Source organism: Danio rerio, chromosome 5 (assembly GCF_049306965.1).
Source record: "Danio rerio strain Tuebingen ecotype United States chromosome 5, GRCz12tu, whole genome shotgun sequence".
NCBI lineage: Eukaryota > Metazoa > Chordata > Actinopteri > Cypriniformes > Danionidae > Danio > Danio rerio.
This window is the reverse complement of record NC_133180.1, coordinates 33,535,929-33,554,853: the sequence shown is the minus strand read 5'-3', so window position 1 is coordinate 33,554,853 and position 18,925 is coordinate 33,535,929. Positions and strand designations below refer to the sequence as shown.

Genomic DNA, 18,925 nt, shown 5'->3' with positions numbered 1-18,925 from the left:
TCAGTTGACATTTCTGTGTGAAGTTTGCATATTCTCCCCATGTTCGCGTGGGTTTTCTTTGGGTGCTCAAGTTTCCCCCACAAGTCCAAAAGCACATGCTATAGATGAATTTAGTAAGCTAAATTGGCCGTAGCGTATGTGTGTGAATGAGAGTGCATGGATGATTCCCTGTGCTGGGTTGCAGCTGGAAGGGCAGCTGGAAGCGCTGTGGCAACCCCCAATTAATAGCGGGACTGAGCCAAAAAGAAAATGAATGAATGAATGAATGAGTTAATCAGACCCCCTAGTTTTTCACGATTATGTGACTGCTAAATCCAACGCAAAATCAACAAAAAAAAGTCACAAATTTTTGCGATTCTGCTAAATTCCTAATTAAACTAAAAATAATCGCAAAAGATGATATAATCTCATAAACATCAAATTCCAAACCATATAATCAAATGACATTTATTTCTGTTTGTAATTAATTGTTTTACATGACTAATAGACATTGCATTCGCAGCACACATGATGTATTAGTGTCTCTCGAAAAATTACATCTCACCTGCACCCTCACAATCCAAACATTACATGGAATAGGGGGCAGGGGAGTTTTCAGCTTGTGCAGTAAGCAGACGCAGATGATGCGCAAGTGATTTACATGTGAAGTCATAGCAAAGATGAGATATAGACATCTTTTGGCATGAATTGGGCGTTTTGTGCATTTGACACGCTTTGGACTGCAAAAGAAAGTTGAAGCAAACGGAGCAATGGAACAGACAGGTGGAGATGAGATTGATTCAAGGGTAACGGCTGATGGACGTGACCGAATTGAAGTACATTATTTTTTGCTTTAGATGTATGGCTGGTATTATGGTGTGCGTCAAATCGATAAATGATTTCGTTTAACTCCTTCCCTGCAGTTAACGAGAGAAAACGCTTCCCTGTCATTGCCGAGTTGGAGTACAGCAGTCAGTGTTTTAGGTGTATTAAGGTAAAGGAAGCCCTAACGCATAGGTCTCAAACTCAATACCCGGAGGGCTGCAGCTCTGCAGTTTTGCTCCAACCCTATCAAACACAGCTGATCCAACTAACGAAAGTGTTTATGACTCTTTTGATGTGTGACGATGTCAAATGCTCTGAGTATGAAATCTGAGAAAAAGTAAGATTGTGGATAAAATTAAGAGTTATACAACCTTCCTTTGGCTTAATCTCTACCATTTCAGATCTTGTATTGACAAGAGACCAAAAAAAGAAACTTTATTTTAATGATTTGTGTCATTGTTTTGGATAAATACAGATAATATTTAACATATACATGTATATATATATATATATATATATATATATATATATATATATATATATATATATATATATATATTTTTTTTTTTTTTTTTTTTTTTTTTTTTTTTTAAATCGCAAAATTGTCTGCAAATTTCTGGGATAAATTCCTCCATATTTAACACAATTTTTTTTACTTATTCCCCTAATGAATATTTAAATGATTGTATAGATGTGTACAATTTATAAAATAAAGATGAATATCACTAGACAAAGAAATTATTTATTAGTTTGAGTCAAGTCCATCCACAGATTTCCTGTCCTGCTTGTGTAATGTTAAGACTGATTCTGTAGCCGAGAACATCATTTATTCACTCTTACTCAGCATTTTCTACATCAGTCCCGCCAAACCCCCCAACTGCCTGTTTCTTTTAGTACCTGATGTAATCGTTCCTGCAGAGGATCATCCCTCCTTTGCTGAAGCAGGTGCTGCCGATCTCTCCCAGCTGAGCCTGGCAGCAGGAGCACTTGAGGCAGCGCGTGTGCCAGTACCGATCCATAGAGAAGAGCAGAAAGCGGTCCGATATCCGACCACCGCATCCAGCACAGGAGCGTACGGCCCCACCACTGCCTCCTGTTACCGCAACCGCGGAGCTTTCCACACGACTGTTCACCATTGCCTGCCTGCGGGACAGAGAGGAGACGCTCGTAAATCAGCAGATCCAGAGGCAAAGTTCCACCACTATCAGAAGATCAGCCATTAGAGATGCTCCCCCAAACCTCTTCAAATAAATCACCATAATACATTCTCCTCATCCTTAGAGAACATAATAGCAGAATAATGGGACAGATATGACAGATATATTTCTCCCCATGTTACTAATTTCATTTTCAATGTCCACATGCAGAGACGAGAAAAAAATAAGCATAAAAATGCTGAATGACCAAATGGCATTATAACACATTGCTACATAATGTAAACAATTTTCCACAGGACATGACGGTGAGCAAGAACAGGAAAAGAACTGATTTAGTGGTACTTTATTTTCAGATGAACTGTAGTAGTCTTATGTTTACACTACTTATGCTGGTGGTTAGTTTCCCAGAATACACAGTAGGGTTGCACAATGTTGTTTTTAACTGTTTGCCAGGACCCACTCTATATTAAGTGTCAACAGTTACTGTGTGCTAACATTTAAATTAATCCGTTTGAAACCCTGCAGTTATAAGGTAGATACTGTACATATATTATTTGATTTTAATTAGAGCTGTAATTAATTCTGTAAATAATCTGTAATTTCACTAAACTACCACATAACCAATCCTTAAACCAAATATTACCCATACCACTGATCCTTCCCCTAACTGTATCTAACATAAATAGCAACAAAAGTGAAAGAGACTTCCTTGAGCACTCGATGTATGTCTTGGCCAAGTCTCAAGAATACAGACGTACACAAGGCCTATTCAGATAACAATCTTCTCTTCATACAAAACCCAGGTTCCACTGAAATTAATAAATGATAGTTGAACACTATCCAATAATATGTTAGACATTACACTAAACAATAAGATGATCAACACCTGCTAAACAAATCAATAAGAAATTAAAATATGACATTTTACTAATAGCAGTTAGTAATACTACATCGATCTGTATTAGTACACGTACAGGCATTCAAAATACTAGGAATGCTTAATATATCGGCAGTCATAACTTTATTGGCCGATAAATGCTATTGTTAATGTTATCGGTCTGACATCAAAATTAGGCCGATATCTTTAAGCCAATAGATTACATAATTGTACAAAACTGACTGCCCTGCGCATGCGAGGATCGATCATGTTCAGACTTGTCCAGTGCATTGTAACGGAGCTTTCCTCACATTGTTTATTCCTTCAAAGTCCATCCTTTCCTTGTGTGGTATTGCTGCAGTGCACGTGCGTTATATAATAAGTAACCATATTCCTCATCATCATTGAAGACATGTTTGAAAGAGTGTCATTAGCAATGTTTCAATCCAAAAATGTAAATTAACTATGTGCAAAACAGGATTACCGCTTAAAAGATGATAAAGCAGCGTTTCCATCCAACAAGCCTAAGCAAACCAAATAGTCACTTTCTGATTGACTGGCGCCAAATATCAACTGTAAAAACAGAATTAGCTGCGGTAGGAGAAGCTGCATGAATCTTTTCTTCATTTAATAAATGACGTGCACCTCAGAAGGCAATCCTGACACAGTGAACGTGTGGTTGTGTTTAAAGGCGTGAGACGCAGGGCACAGGTGCTCTTGGAGGTTATAAATAACAATAATACTGTAATGATTAAGGCATTTTAGAATGACCTAAACAACTTTTCAGATGTTTTACAGTGTGCTCAGCTGCTGGTTTGTACATTCACACACATTTTTATCATCACATGATCTCTTATAACAAAATCACATGACCTTTTTTAACGCACATACTGGAATTTGTTCGGTAAAAGTGTTTCCATCGCAGTTTCTCCAAATATTTTCTTATTGAATAAAAAGTTTATCCTACTCAGTTTTACGCACACATTTTTTTTATGCGCATCATGCCGTTTTTATCAACCGTTTTTTTATGCGCATATCCAAAATGTGCATACACATAGATGGATTGAAATATTGACATTGTGTATTTTTGGTTTTAATTGGTGAACGGTGACTCTGAACAGTCAAAACGCCACTCAAAACGCTTTATTTGACATTACATATTTGCACATATGTACATTACTGTAACACATTTAATTTAAGAACATTTGGGCTGGTTTCAGTTCTTAGAACTTTCATTTTCATTATATTTAGTACATTTTTATTTTACTTGTTTGTTAATTAGGCCCCATTTTGTTATTTAACCTATTATTTTATGCAACAGTCAAGGTGCATGTTAATTTGCTAAGCAAAGAAAAAGAAAAAATATATTTTTGGCATGCTGATTTATGTAAAATCGTGAGTATAGGTCTATAATCAACTTGCGATTTTAAAATTATTGCAAACTATTAGTAAACTATTAGAGTAGACTATTTTAATATAAGTTCAAACTTTTATGAAGGTTTTAAAATAAAATCAGTTGTTCACTGTATAAAAAACATAACATTTTGAAATATCTATATCAGCTAATATATTGTTTATCAGCCTCCAAATCTGAAGAGTTATCAGTTATCGATATCGGGCAAAAAAATCCATATAGGTGCATCCTTACAAAATAAGCATTTACAAGCGCAATGGTGTTATGAAACAACTCAAGAAGTTACACTTAAATTTATATTTAAAAAAAGGAAAAGTGCAATGTTATTACCACAGAACTATAATAAAACTCATGCTGCAGGCAATTCTATGGAAATGATGTAGTCCACAGATTTTTATATCTGCCTTAACATCATCAGTTTATATCTACATCTCATTTCCAGAACTTTCATTGCAAATACGAGTAGAGATCAAGCCCAGCTGGAGGCAGTGTGGCTCTCAAATGGCACTAACTGGAACCATAAGGACAGAAACTAAAGTCTGTTCCATTTCAGAGTATGCAATCTCAGAGAGTAAATGCTGATCAGAGGAACAGGCATCACATCTATATGGCATCTTGAATATAAGCACTAATATAGAATCGTATTTCCTTATCTGTATGAGGCTTTATAAACACCCTTGGTTTTACCACGGTTCCAGGTACTCATTGTACCATGTAAACTAAAATAGTTAAGAAATGGAACTCCAATGTATTGATTTTAATGATCGGTCCTAGATTGTAGTTGCAATGCCTTGTGGTAAACAGATTTCAACCGACACGGGAACTCAATCATGACACTAACCACTGTTAATGATGTTTTCCAATTGAAAGTGCAGCTGATTTGTCATTCCCTGTCTGATGATTTCAGTTCGAGCATGTTTTCACTTATGATGAGTGTGTTCCCTTGATGAGTTACTGTTCACCAGCCATTTCCCTGCGAGCAAGCACACTATTCCCGCTCTCAATAAACAGCCTCATGCAGAAGTTCCAGAAGGATGAATTCAGTGGAACCACAAACCCTCGTCACCACACACACTAGTACAGTTTTATGATGTCTAGCTTCAGGCCGACATATTACCTTTTCTAACATTGTCTAAAATAAGCATGAAGGCTGTGGTTTGGGAAGGTCAGAGCAACGTCCAACTAAGCAGAACGTTTAGACCTGCGGTGCAGTACATACGCTCAAACGCATAAGGAAACGCTTACACATTTCATTTCTAAAAATATTTTTGTATCACCACAATGTTTTTTTGTACAGACACAAAAGAGAGCTTCTCTGCTGCATTCAGAGAATCTCAGCAAAATCCTGTGTGGGGCAGACGGTGCAGTTTTCTCCTTTTGGGGAGGCAGCAGCAATGTAAGGAAGAGGCTTCGGACATCTGGCTGAGGCTATATCGCTTGTTATTTCCTCCCTCTGTTGTTCCGAAGTAGAGGTCGGTGGGCAGCAGACTGGAGACGGAGGCCAGGTTAGAGGTCACAACTGAGCCCTGTTGATTGCTAGGGTCGAGCAGAGGTCAAAAGAGGAGAGGAAAGCAACAGGAAGGCTCTTTGTGCTTTTTGCTCCAATGAGTGGGACTGCTTTCCTCAGGTCCTATCTGTCGTCCCAGCCTTGTGCCGGACATAAGATATCGGCTGCCACACACTTTCCCACAAACGGGAGTATAAACAGGTAACTTAGGCTCCTAGGACCCAAGAAATGAACATTTGTTACCATTGTCAAACAAAATTGTCGATACTTTCAAAATACCACAGGCTAACGAAAGACAGTCATACATGTTTTGAATGACATATGGCTCTTAAACGATGACAATTTTACATTTGGCGAAAACTGTCCATTTCAATGTTGGATGACCATGAAAGCACTTTATGAGAGTTATATTCAGCTGTGAATTTAATAAACTACTTTTTTAACATGAAACATAAAAATCAGTGTTCAGCAAAAAAAAAAAAGCAGGATATCTTGTGCACGTGTAGTTCACATTCTCCAACCTTCTATGCTAAAACTGGCCAAGCAGGTTTTCTACAACGCTTGGACAGCTGGGTTAGCATTTCCTCCTCAAACGGTTTGAGTGACATTTTGAGTATCCTGAAACTGACATGAACCTACATGCCTGAATTTTATTGCCGAATTTGCTCGGCACCAGTTTAAACCAATTTCCAACACCCTCGGTTCTAATCTTTTCATTTTTAAGTCAGAGCTAGGCATATTTGTAAGTCTTACATGAACTGCGAGTCTGATATCTTATTAAACACGTTGGGACCAGCTGTACAAGATTATAAACCTGAACCAAAAGTAAATTTATTCAGCGCTCCTACACAAACAGATTTGGCCTCAGGACTTTTTCTCCATAACTGACACCGGTAACAAGCACCATACATTGTCATTCCCGCACACCTGCAGAAGCGCCTTTCTAAAGCAGGTTGCCAAATAACTTTGAAACAGTTAATTTCATGAAAATGCAAATCCCCCATTTTTTAATCATCCCTTTCCTGCAGACCTGAGAGCGAGCGAGACAATGCTGCCGAATGGGACCCTGGGGGAATATCACAGGCTTTGAGGCATGGCTGTTTCAATACAGAACAATTACATTATCCCTCTAATAACTTAGGTAAGTTAATCCTTCACTGGAAACGTTTGGCGACAACCTTTTTAAAGCTATGAGGTTTAATGTAGTGTCTTATCACAGGGTACCAGGAGTTTGTCTAGCTATAGGCCTATATCTTTGTTGTGACCAATTCCTGACTTAAAAGGAAAACAAAATATGTACCGTTTAAGAGAAGTGCAGTTTATTTAAAGGTCAAAGCGAAGTTAAAGCAAAAAATGTGTGATTTATGCGCAAACATGGGTAGACTGATGCATAAATTAATAACAGTATTTTGTCATAAAAGCTCTGCAGATTATTTTTGACCCATTTAAAGAATGCCATCTTAGCACAATGAGCAACTTTACATTAGTAATAGATAGACACATGCGAAAAGCAGACGTTTTGAGTCGAGTATTCATGTTTTTTCCTAAACCAGAGGTTCCCAAAGTAGGGATCGTAGACTAAAGTTTGCCCAAGGTAACCTTTGGTTTGGCCCGCCATCCCATTTGAATGAGATGGAGGTATTTAATTGGAGCGAATGCCTTTGGCAGAGATCGTCATTTAGAACTTCTTTAATGTATACCCTTTTTTGTTGGTGTTTAATTGAGGATCTACAAAAAAGCCACCTAAAATTAAATGTTTCATATGAATAATACTTTTCCATCATAAATACTGTCACTTGACAGATGGAGGACAATGCACAAGACATCGGTGAGCAAATCAAGGCAAAGGCAGGAGCAGCTCAGCTAGTGTATTCAGTATTGAGCTCCATTGTGTTATAAATGAGATTATGTTCTTACTATAATACGTTGATTATAAAACGTTACAAATTACACTGCATCATCATTTAATATGTTTTAAAGCAACTTTTTCTAGTTATTTTTAAATAACTAGCAAACAAATTAGCTAATTTAATGTAATATGGTTTGGTATATTTAACTTCGGTCCACAGCCCTCAATAAAGTTTGGTTTTTGACACTTTATCAGAAAAAAAACAAGATTGAGCACCCCTGCCCTAAACGTATGAATGCACTGAAGAAGTCAACACAAGTACTGTTAAGTGAGGAGTAACTCTGGAAAAGACCAAACTCTTCTCTTTCTCTCTCGTTATTTAAACGCTGTCATCAGAAAGGTCAGAGAGGGGGAGGCTCGTTCAGTTCCACTCGACTAACGGGCTGATTGATGAAATAAGAGGCAAAAACAGAAGCTAATGAAGAGAAACACAATACCGTCGCTGTCCGAGCGCAGACTGATGGATTGGTGTCGGCTTGACGGAGCAAATGATGGCTCTACACCACAAGACAAATCACATATCATCAATAACAAGCCTAATGGTGTAGGAGACTTAAAAACACACTATTTTGTTTTACGGTTGCGCCTCAACTTTTCCTTTTGTTGGGCGGAACGATAGTGGAGAAGTCCCCGCGCGGTCACCATAGAAACTCCATAACGCGAGGACGCGTACAGTTTCGCGTTTTCAATAATTCACTAATGCAGTAACTGTGAATTTTTAGTGTCATAACACGTCAGTTAGGAGAACAAATAACTGCGCACAGGCTCAGCGTGAGTCGCTGATAATTAAAATAAATGAGCATAACACTATGGTTCTCAGCCTCTAAAAATAGTAGCGAGTCCAGTGAGCAAATGACCAAACCCTGGTTGGCACCACCGCAGATTAGCAGTATATCCTTCTCTTTTAATAATGCGCTCTGGGGCCATATAACTACACGCTTCGCCGTTTCATTAAAACGGGTCTCTTTTTAATTAACACTCCGCGCACAACTCCCCATTGTGCACAATTCTCCGCTCCAATGACAGCACACATCAAGGCTGTGTCTCAAAACATAGTGTGCTTCCTTGCTAGACTGCTTTTTTCATAGACACGAGATCAGTCAGGGTTCTTTAGGTTGGTAGCTTGCTATGGTTTGAGATGCAGCCATTGAGTTGGAGTTACTGTACAGAGAAGAAGCCGTTATGTCAAATCTAGCGTATATGTTAATGCAAAATAATCACCCGTACAAGTACAAATAACACGGAATATAATCTAAGATATATATTTTTGTCTGCCTCAACTAATAACTTGCAGTGTTATACACTATAAAGCGTATTTGTGGTAAACGTACAGTAAACTGCATAAGATGTATACTGCATTTGATAAAAGCTCCACCATTATGACAAATAAGTTAGCTGCAAAGTGCGGTAAAGAGAAACACAATGACAATTTATACGAGCATGCGTTATGATGTGCGTGTTTGAACACGCAGAGCTGTGTGGAAACAGTTAAAGCGGGAAGGCATCGAAACAACGGGACAGTCCATTACTCAAGGTGAATTTCAAAATGTTTGGTGATTAAATGTTCAACGCTCCTATGATGTTTTACTCACCGTTATTTGTACGTATCTCGAAGGTCAAGGGGTGCTGGAATCACTTCAGAAGTTACTGTGAGGTATCAAACAGTGATAAAGTGGCTGTCCTCAAACTTGTTTTGCTTTCATCCACCCCAAAACCGTTGAAGAAAATGCGCTTTTGATAATCCGAGAGCCTCGGTTCCAGAAACTTCAGAATCGTCCTTCTTGCTTGAAGAAGTGCTTTACCACAACCGTCAAACTCGCGTTTGAGTCGCGCTATTACACATTATCTTCGTGATGTTACCTTTAAACTACTTATTATAACCACTCGTTTCCTAACAGAACCTAAAACCTCCTACAAGCTGCAGAATCGTGTATCTGGCGTCAGTTTACGCTGAAATTACACATGAACGAGCAGGGAGAAAAATTTTAAAGTCACTCCTCTGGTGACGTGCCATAGGTGCAGCCCCCGCAGCCAATGAACGACGAGGGGGCGTGGCGTTTGACAGGATGATGGATTGCTGTTTGGGCAACTTAAAACTATTTGAAACTAATTTGAATTGCTCATAATCACCACGGCTGAGTTATGCTGAAATGATTTAAAAGCCGCCTTTATCCACAGCATTTACGCCTGCTCACGGTTGGCGTGTCACGTTTTCTTCTACTATTATGTGCGAACACAAATGGAGATTTTTACATAACATCAATCTAGAGTACAAATAAACCGACAATAGATGCAAAAAGAGAAGCCGTCCTAATAACAGATGTGTTCACGCGAGAGGCAAACAGGCAGCTGTTAAATTGAACACTAGCACGTGCTCTCACCTTATATTCGCCTCGTCTCTCGGCACGATGGAAGCTGCGAACATCTGGCCAAGATGGAAAGCCAATTACCTCTGGCGCCGTAAATCTTTATTTAACCAATGCAATACTGTCCAATTTGCCTTGATTTACCATTACAGGCTTAAATGAACTGGCCTTGGCCTCTCTCTTTACAGGCACTGCTACCACAATGTTCTGTTGTGTTAACTGCTAAACACACCTGCGAGGCAGAAGCTCGTTTTAACTGCTAATGGTAATAGCATAATGCGTCAACAAATGCAGGACATTTAAAAACTTTGTCTGTTTGTTCCAACAAAATACTGTCTGTGTTCACGATTTAAGACATGCATAAATGTATTTTTAGTTGCACATAACACTATTTTTGAATTAGATCTAGGCCTACATCTATTAATTAGTACATGTATTATTGACAGTTAGTAAGTATAATATTGACCATTAATTTGCATTCATTGTCTAAAACTTATAATGAAATCAAATCTTACCGAGAGTCCACATTCACAATGATGATGCAGATGCATATATAAGCACATGCATATGAGTTTAGTTTGTAATTTACTAAGATAAAGCATTGATTGAATGAATGAATACTGGATGCTTAGTTTTTATCTGATAATTATCATTTCAAAGTGGCATTTTAAAACCTCTGTGACTGTGACTGTGACTATTCCAGGTCTAAAAATTAAACTTTTAATATTCTCTCATACATCCATTTTATTTTTCAAGGTGGATAATTCCAGTTCTTCTGTGGATCATAATAGTTGCCAAGGATAATTAAAAATAGTGTATATTCTATTTACATATTTACAATCTTTTTTTTGATGCGTTTAAAACACAAAGCTGCTATTCCTTCTAGCTTCTGAGTGTGTGACGCCATCTAGTGGACAGTCTTGTTTGCACCCTAGAGTAGAAGCAGAAGTTGTCCAAAAATGTTTAGTCAATAGTTATTGTTCCTAACAAAAACGACATTATACTATAAAATCATTTCTACTTGTGAATTTGCTTGTGCATTCTCCTAATGATATCATCATTCAATCATCTTTACAACCAAATTAAGTGGTGATTTGAAGGGTCAAAAATCGGTCATAGAAGGATCAACCAGTTCTATTCTGATGTAAGGTGGCATCATTTGTTTAAAAAAGGAGGGAGAATTGTGATTCTATTCAAATCCAGGCTCTGCATACAAAGACTTCAAAGCCAGCAGCTCACAGGCACACACTCTGCTGTTGGGATCACCTGAGCTGAAGCAAACTGCTCTTTGATGACACACTGTGGAGTCCCCTTCCTTGCCACTCTTACAAAGGTAAATGTATCCACTCCTCCTCCCCCAAAATCCCCTGGTCCTCTTCTCACCGGTGTCCCCATTGTTTCATAGAAACCCAAGCCTTTGCATGAGATAGAGAGAGGAAATAGACGGAGTGAAGCCTGTGAAAGATGAACAGAGCACAGCAGTCCGGGTGAGAAAATATCTAAGGCAGGGAGGGAGAGAGATAAAGAGGATAACAAGAAGAAAGGGGAATCTGGGGATACTTGGAAACTCAAGAGGACACTGGAGGATTAAACCAGTTGTCAGTGAGTAAGTTGCTTTGATGTACCTTGCTCAGTATCTTTTTGAATGTATATCTACAAATTGTACTAAAAAAGAGAAGGTCTACTTCAATTTATATGAACATGTCAAAATGTTTTTAACATCTAAAACGGACTTTTGGTACATAAAATGTAAATTTTAGTGACACCATTGCAGATGAGCAGAAAAAAATTACAACTATATTTCATGTTGTGAAATATATTCTATCAGGCAGGTAGTAGCGATAGAGCACTATACTTTAGTTCTAGTTAAATTAATACTCTGACTCAGTTCAGTTTATTATAAATGTCACTGTTGAAGGACGATTCACTAAAAGCAGCTTCACTGACCAAACATAAATAAAAGAATACAATATTTGTTATATAAAAACATAGCTTAAAGTTACATTTACATTTAGTCATTTAGCAGACGCTTTAAAAAGTTTTACATTTTAAATGGTTTAACACTGGAAGCAAATTTATTTTTAATGTTTTTTAAAAGTTTTAACTGGGCCATTAGAAAAAAATCATAGCCTTAAGCCTTGTTTAAGTCTAAAATTTAATTCATAATGGCCTTAAAAAGGTCTTAAAAAATCTTAAATTTGACTTGTAGAAATTATATATATATAATTTCCTTTAGCTTGTTTAAAATCCTATTCTTAGCTATTTTAAATCCTTTAATCATCTTGAGGCCCCATGGTTTAGATTAAAACCACAACTGAATGTTTTCCACTTACAACCAATAGCAGGCGCGAGTGTTCACATTTTTAGCCTTTCAATCTGAATTCACCTATTATTTTTTGCAAAATGGGGGTCTACCTTTGCATTTGATTTAATTTAAAAAGTGCATTTCTTACATTTTAAGGGCCATTTTTTATCTTTACCAGTTTAATTTTTGTTTTTACATTAAAGGGATTCTGTTGAACTCAAAAGAAGATATTTCGAAGAATGTAAGAATTACGGTGGCCAAGACAGATTAACGTGCTGCAATTTAAGAAAACATGCAATTATGAAAAACACAAAAATATAAAAAGATTAATGAAAAAAGCTTCAATTTCACAAAAACCAAACAATTTACAAAAACGCACTGCATTTTCTCACAACACAAAATGAACCAAACACAACGTAAATGTTTCAAGTGGAGCCAAAAATGTGATTGACGCTGCTGTGCCATGACTATTGCTCAGAGAAGTTGCATACAGGTGATTTTTGAAAGGTGAGTTTTTTTGTTTGTTTTAACATCTCTGATTCCTGTGTCTTTAGTATTTAATAGTCTAAACGACTAACTAAATAGCCAGGTCCCTCAAGTCTCCTTGAAACATTGTGTTGTGAGAAAATGATGCGCATTTTTTAAAAATGCGTTAGCATTGTGAGGATATGCAGCATGTGTGCTGTCAAACTGATGAAGATCTTTTCTCCATTTGCTGGCGCTTTTTTGTAATTGCGTGTCTTTTCTTAAATTGCAGCATGTTAAGCTCTCTCGGCCACCGTAGAGAAACCTGTAACCATTAATATCCATAATAGGAGAAAACAAATATTATGGAAGTAAAGGTCTCCAACATTCTTCTAAATATCTTCTTTTGTGTTCAACAGAACAAAAAAAATCTAACTGGTTTAGAACAAGTCAAGGGTGAGTAAATCATGGCTGAATTTCTCTTTAAAAGCTAAAATATATATAAAGGAGTTCTTCACACAAAAGATAGTCCAGTGTCATAATTGATTATGTAATAAGTGTCTGTGTCACATGGCATGCAGGCAAGGCTTATATGCTGACTAATGAAAGAGTGCCAGTGTGGTGTGTGTGTGTGTGTGTGTGGCTGTGGTGTTAGTGTGGGATTGAACAGTCATCACATATTTCCACCTGCTATCCTGCACATTCTCAACACATCCAGACATTTCCTGTTCCTCTGTCAGGACACTGCTGAAACTCTCACCTCGCTGTCAGACAGTAAGAGTGAGATAACAGAGAAGCGAGAGAAAAAAAGAGAAAAAGATAGCAGAGGCAACCCCAGTCCTTCAGAAAAATAGATTTTCATGATGTTGTTTAACAAATCAGTAAAAATTTGATATCCACTGAATTATGAGAAAATAACAGACAGCTGCATTGCCTGGAATAATTGTCGTACTCAAGAACATAAAGTGTAGATTGCAGCATTTAATAGTAATAATAAATATGCATAATTTTTTACTCCCAATAAAGGATTGAATATGACACTTCATAAGTAAATGTTTAGCTTTACAATTGCTTTTAAATTGTGAATATTGACTGATATATACTGATAATAATGATTAATAACTGATAATAATTATAAACATTAATAATTATAAATATAAATTAATAATTATGAATGTACTGATTATACTGCCAGTTTAAATTACATTTTTAATTACTTTAATTCCTGTTTTTATTGCATTTTATTATTTCCCCCTTTTCTATTGTATTTTATTCTAATCTTTTATATTCATGATTATTTTTGTCAATATCTGTCATGTTACAGCAACACAAATAATACAAAGTTTTTATGGAAATTGTAGCTCATTTTTATTTGACAAAATTAATGTAAATATGCACAAACAAGCGGCCTGCTTGTTATTCACCTCAAAAAATTGAGGTTTGAATATGACTCTTCACAAGAACTGAAGAAGTCCATAAAATATTATAAAATAAAAACAAACTCACATCATAAATATTTACAGCGATATTTGTACAAATGTACACTATATACATTAAATCTGGATTCAACTACAACAGAAGGGGAAAATATTAATAAAAGATTTATGTGTGTGTGTAAATTATATAAAACAAATGAGCTTTGCAGTCATACCGTAATAAAATATCATAATAAACCTCTTACTTACAGTTAAAATAAACCTCTTTCTTCCACCTGTGTCATTACCACATACATAATAAAACGGTAATATTTAAAACATTATATTCAGAGTATTCCTATATTGCATCTGTTGTATTGATGTATGCTGGGTTTAAATGTTTTGTAGAGTGAGGGCAGTGTGGATCTGTTGCTGTCAGTGTGTGTATGTGTGTATGTCATTGGGCAAATTGAAGAGTTCAGCTGGTGTGTTCAGGCCTCGTCTGCTGTGTGTGTGTCTGCAGCTGCAGCGCTGGATCCACATGAGGCTGCGGGTGAAGTCATGCCGTTCTGCCTCTGGACAGTGGAAATGCAGACGGACTGTCCGAGTTGCAGATGGGACACACAGACGACCGTCTGAGCAGAATCCGCATGAACGCAGCCGGTAGCGGCGAGTAGTGGAACATCCAGCAAAACTGATCTGCACAGGTTTCTGTGGCCGTGTGCTTCTTTCACACTTCTTTCCTTTCTGAGTACAGAAAGAAAGAGGGAGGATGTTTACACACAGCTAATACAGATCTACTTCAAAAAAGCAGAAGCCATTGAAAGTGAATTTTAAGACATTTTTATAGTAGGCCTAGTAGCAATCAAAGAAAATCATCAATGATACCGGGTTAAAATGAAAATATGAATAAATAATTTTTAACCATAATGATAGCATTGAAACATAAAATATTTTGTTAAAATTGTATATAAACTACCAAATATTAATAACATTTTTAGAATATAATTACTACAACTACTATTACTACTACTAATAATAATGCAAATAATAATAGCCTAATATTATTAATAATACTTTTATATGATTATGTATTTTTATTTTATATTTTTTCTTTATTGTTTTTTTTTCATTTATGCTTTTCTAGACACAGACCCATTTTGGCTCATTGCTTATCTTTAGTGATGGTTCAAGACAATCAATCAATCAATCAATCAATCAATCAATCAATCAATCAAGTAGTAACTACTTAAATACTGTATGTAAATATGTTCATACAAAAATAATGGATACACAATACAAAAATAACAATAATATGAAAAAATGTTGTAAAAGCAGTACTAAATGAAAAAAATATAGAAATAATATAATAAAATTATATATATATATATATATATATATATATATATATATATATATATATATATATATATATATATATATATATATATATATATATATATATTTAAATGCCTTCATAATATTTCCAAATACAGGTCAGTCAATTATTTATGGCAGCACCATTGTTCATATTATTTTAAAATGACGATGATTCAGATTTAAAATGGTTTTGTATTCTTTACATATTAATTAAAAAATATATATATTCAATGCTTTCTGTGATTATCAGAGTGAGACTGTAGCTCTTACCTTCATTGATGGTGCAGTGTTGACGCCACACTCTCGGATCTGACAGAGTCTGGTTTCGCTTACTAGCCGACACTCTGGGTTGCTATTGGTTACACGGCTTGACACGCCTATTCCACAGGTGGCAGAGCATGGCGACCAATCGGTGATCTGCAGCAAGCAGGTGGCTGGAGCGATAGGGCGGGACTTAGAGGATGAAATCCACTCTAAATGAAAAGTATGCACATTCAGCTTTTACTTGCAACATATAAAACAATATCAATTTAAATGTCTAGTGTTTATAACCATGACTCTTTTTGCACAGTGTGCTGTATTTCTATTGAAAAAAATTATCACCATGTTTATATCCATGCATATCTCAAATGGTCAGACAATGATTCATATTTATTATATCATTAAAGTAGTTGGTGTGTGGGATACAGACAGTACAGTGACTAGCGTCTCTAGACTGTATATTGCTTTCTTTTCATCTCTGTTACATTGTTGTTGGGTTCTCATGAAAGATATGTTTGACCATTTTTTGTTTGTTTTTATCCAAACATTTGCATGTCCGTCTGACAAATGAATTAATAACGTATATTTTACTTTGCTTTAGAGCAGGGGTTGCAAAATCAGTTCCTGGAGGACCGCTGCCTTGTACAGTTTAGTTCCAACCCTGCTTCAACACACCTTTTTCAAACTAACCTGAATGACTCAATTAGTTTGATCAAGTGTGTTTAATTAAGGTTGGAACTAAACTGTGCAGAGCAGTGAAGTTTGACACCTGTGCTTAAGAGGATAATTTTGAGAATGAATCTTTTTTTAATGTTTTGCCATAAGATATTTTACTTTTTAATACTTAAATGCATAATTCCCATGATAATAAATTTGTCATTATCTACTCCTCCACTTTTTCCAAACCTTATATACTAAAGAATTTTGGATAAAAGCAGCCATGGACTTTTAGGTTATGTTGGATTTCAATGTTTTTTTCCAACTTTCTTCAGAATATATTCTTTTTGGACTGTCATTCTTTGGAATATCTCAAAGTATAAATAAGCAGCTACATACAGTTGAAGTCCTGAATTATTAGCCTGTACTCTTTATTTTTTTCCATTTCTGTTTAACTGAGAGATTTTTTCAACACATTTCTAATCATAATAGTTTTAAAAACTCATTTCTAATAACTGATTTATTTTATCTTTGCCATGATCACCGTAAATAATATTTTTCTAAATATTTTTCAAGACACTTCTATACAGCTTAAAGTGACATTGAAAGGCCTAACTAGGTTAATTAGGTTAACTAGGCAGGTTAGGGTAACTAAGTTATTGTATAACTATAGTTTGTTATATAGACTATCGAAAAACAAGATAGCTTAAAGGGGCTAATAATTTTGACCTTAAAATGTTTTTTAAAGAATTAAAAACTGCTTTTATTCTAGCCGAAATAAAACAAATAAGCCTTCTCCAGCAGAAAAAAAACATTATTAGAAATACTGAGAAAATATCCTTGCTCTGTTAAACATCATTTAAGAAATACTTTAAAAAGAAAAAAAAAATCAAAGGGTTTGCTAATAATTCTGACTTCAACTGTATGAAGAGTTCAGATGTAAAAGTCTTCAAATGCCATCGGTGCCAATTTATTTGGTGTCTCCTGTGTAGGCTCAGTAATTTTACTAATCTGGCAAATAATCTGTTATTTTCATTGCCTGAAATGTGGAATAACTGCACATAAAACACTAGAGGCTGAGAAAAATGCTAATTTAAAAGAAATTGTGAAATGGTTTTTAGAAGTTTTGGCATTTGATCTCATAATACACTTGTTATATGTGATATGTTTTCAGGCTTTAAATTGGTACAGTACTTAGTACGGTGCACAGTACTTTAAATGAAGTATTCTTCACTTTTAATTGGGCATCATCCTGAAAACTTTTTACAGCCCTGGCACAACGTGATGTTATAAAACATTTGTTTTAATGTATGATGATATTTAACAGTGGTTAAAAACAGCTACAGAGATAGTTTTGTCAACATAGAGACTTGGACCAGGTCATGTACCGAAAAATGCACCCATGACATACTAAATTCTGCACCCCCTTACTAAATTTGCTATATTGCTTAATTCAACCACACCTTCTAATCATACCCCTGCCCCACACCCACCCCTCCTAACCTTAAACTGACAGAAAATACTGTTTTTCTCATTTGTTTGTTTAGCCATTTCTCTCTAAAATACATTGTATTTGCAAAAAGCTATTGATGTACCTTGATAAGGGGCTCCTGCACTGCTGTCCCAGGAAGCAGATGGAGTTACCAGTAGCTCATTGCCCGTGAGGTGAGTGTGTTCTGCTGGATGAGCTTCGGGCACTGGATTCACCTCAGCAATGCGGTTGTCGTCATCACAGACCCACTCCGGACAGCAGCGCTCAGGCTTTCTGATGAGACGGCGGCGGGCACAGCGCCAGTCGGGCAGAGAGATGTGGTGTGGGCACAATGGCAGACAGCCGACCACCCCATCCACACACGTGCACTGATGCTCGCAGGAAGGCTGAAAGTCCTCTCCGTGCTGGTAAATCCGTCCATCCAGTTCACACGGGCGACCCTGAGCCTCCGCTGGATGATTGAATAAACATTGATATTGCTTGATTAACACAGAGACACACTTTAACTTATTTTAATTAATTATGCTAATTTCTTTTTATTTTAGTGATTTATTATTTTTTATTTGAATATATATTTATGTTACCGTTTAGCGTTATCCCATTATAATTGATTAATTATTTTTTATTTTGGTTTTAGTCCATTTTCTTTGCACTTTTCCCATGTATATTTATTACAATTATTTTTAAATTGTTAAAATGCAGTGTTTGTTTATTTTATTGACGTTTACTTTTGTCATATTTGTCCTACTTTTTAAAATTATACTTTAATTAGCACCTAATACTTAAACTTTATATTTTAATTCATTAATAATTTCATTAATTTACTTGAAATTTTTATTTTATTTATTATCAAGTAAAGTGCTGTGACAATTAGCTGTATTTATGTTTTTGTAGTTGATAACAACCAGACTCTCGT

General features: G+C 36.0%; 2 protein-coding genes and 1 long non-coding RNA gene across 8 annotated transcripts in view; 1 reads left to right on the top strand and 2 right to left on the bottom strand.

Moving 5' to 3' along the window:
* The window catches only part of lmo4a (LIM domain only 4a), a 21,583-nt gene extending 11,955 nt beyond the window's left edge, over window positions 1-9,628 (bottom strand). For 2 of the 5 annotated variants that reach the window (NM_177984.1, XM_009301446.4), the window contains 2 exon segments: window positions 1,702-1,947; window positions 9,261-9,628. In NM_177984.1, coding sequence (NP_817093.1) covers window positions 1,702-1,940 — 239 coding nt within the window. In that variant the 5' untranslated portion in view covers window positions 1,941-1,947; window positions 9,261-9,628. 5 annotated transcript variants of the gene reach the window in all.
* On the top strand, window positions 8,301-15,434 carry LOC141385836 (uncharacterized). 2 transcript variants are annotated; one of them, XR_012406918.1, is made up of 3 exons: window positions 8,301-11,367; window positions 11,440-11,636; window positions 14,743-15,145. It is a non-coding gene; the product is annotated as an uncharacterized lncRNA (long non-coding RNA). The 2 variants fall into 2 exon arrangements; XR_012406917.1 differs by having other exon boundaries at window positions 8,309-11,367; window positions 11,440-11,640; window positions 14,743-15,434.
* The window catches only part of ccn1l1 (cellular communication network factor 1, like 1), a 5,882-nt gene continuing 1,104 nt past the window's right edge, over window positions 14,148-18,925 (bottom strand). Inside the window, 3 exon segments of the mRNA NM_001017653.1 lie at window positions 14,148-14,966; window positions 15,870-16,072; window positions 18,113-18,460. Of these exon segments, the coding sequence (NP_001017653.1) occupies window positions 14,655-14,966; window positions 15,870-16,072; window positions 18,113-18,460 (863 nt within the window). The 3' untranslated portion in view covers window positions 14,148-14,654.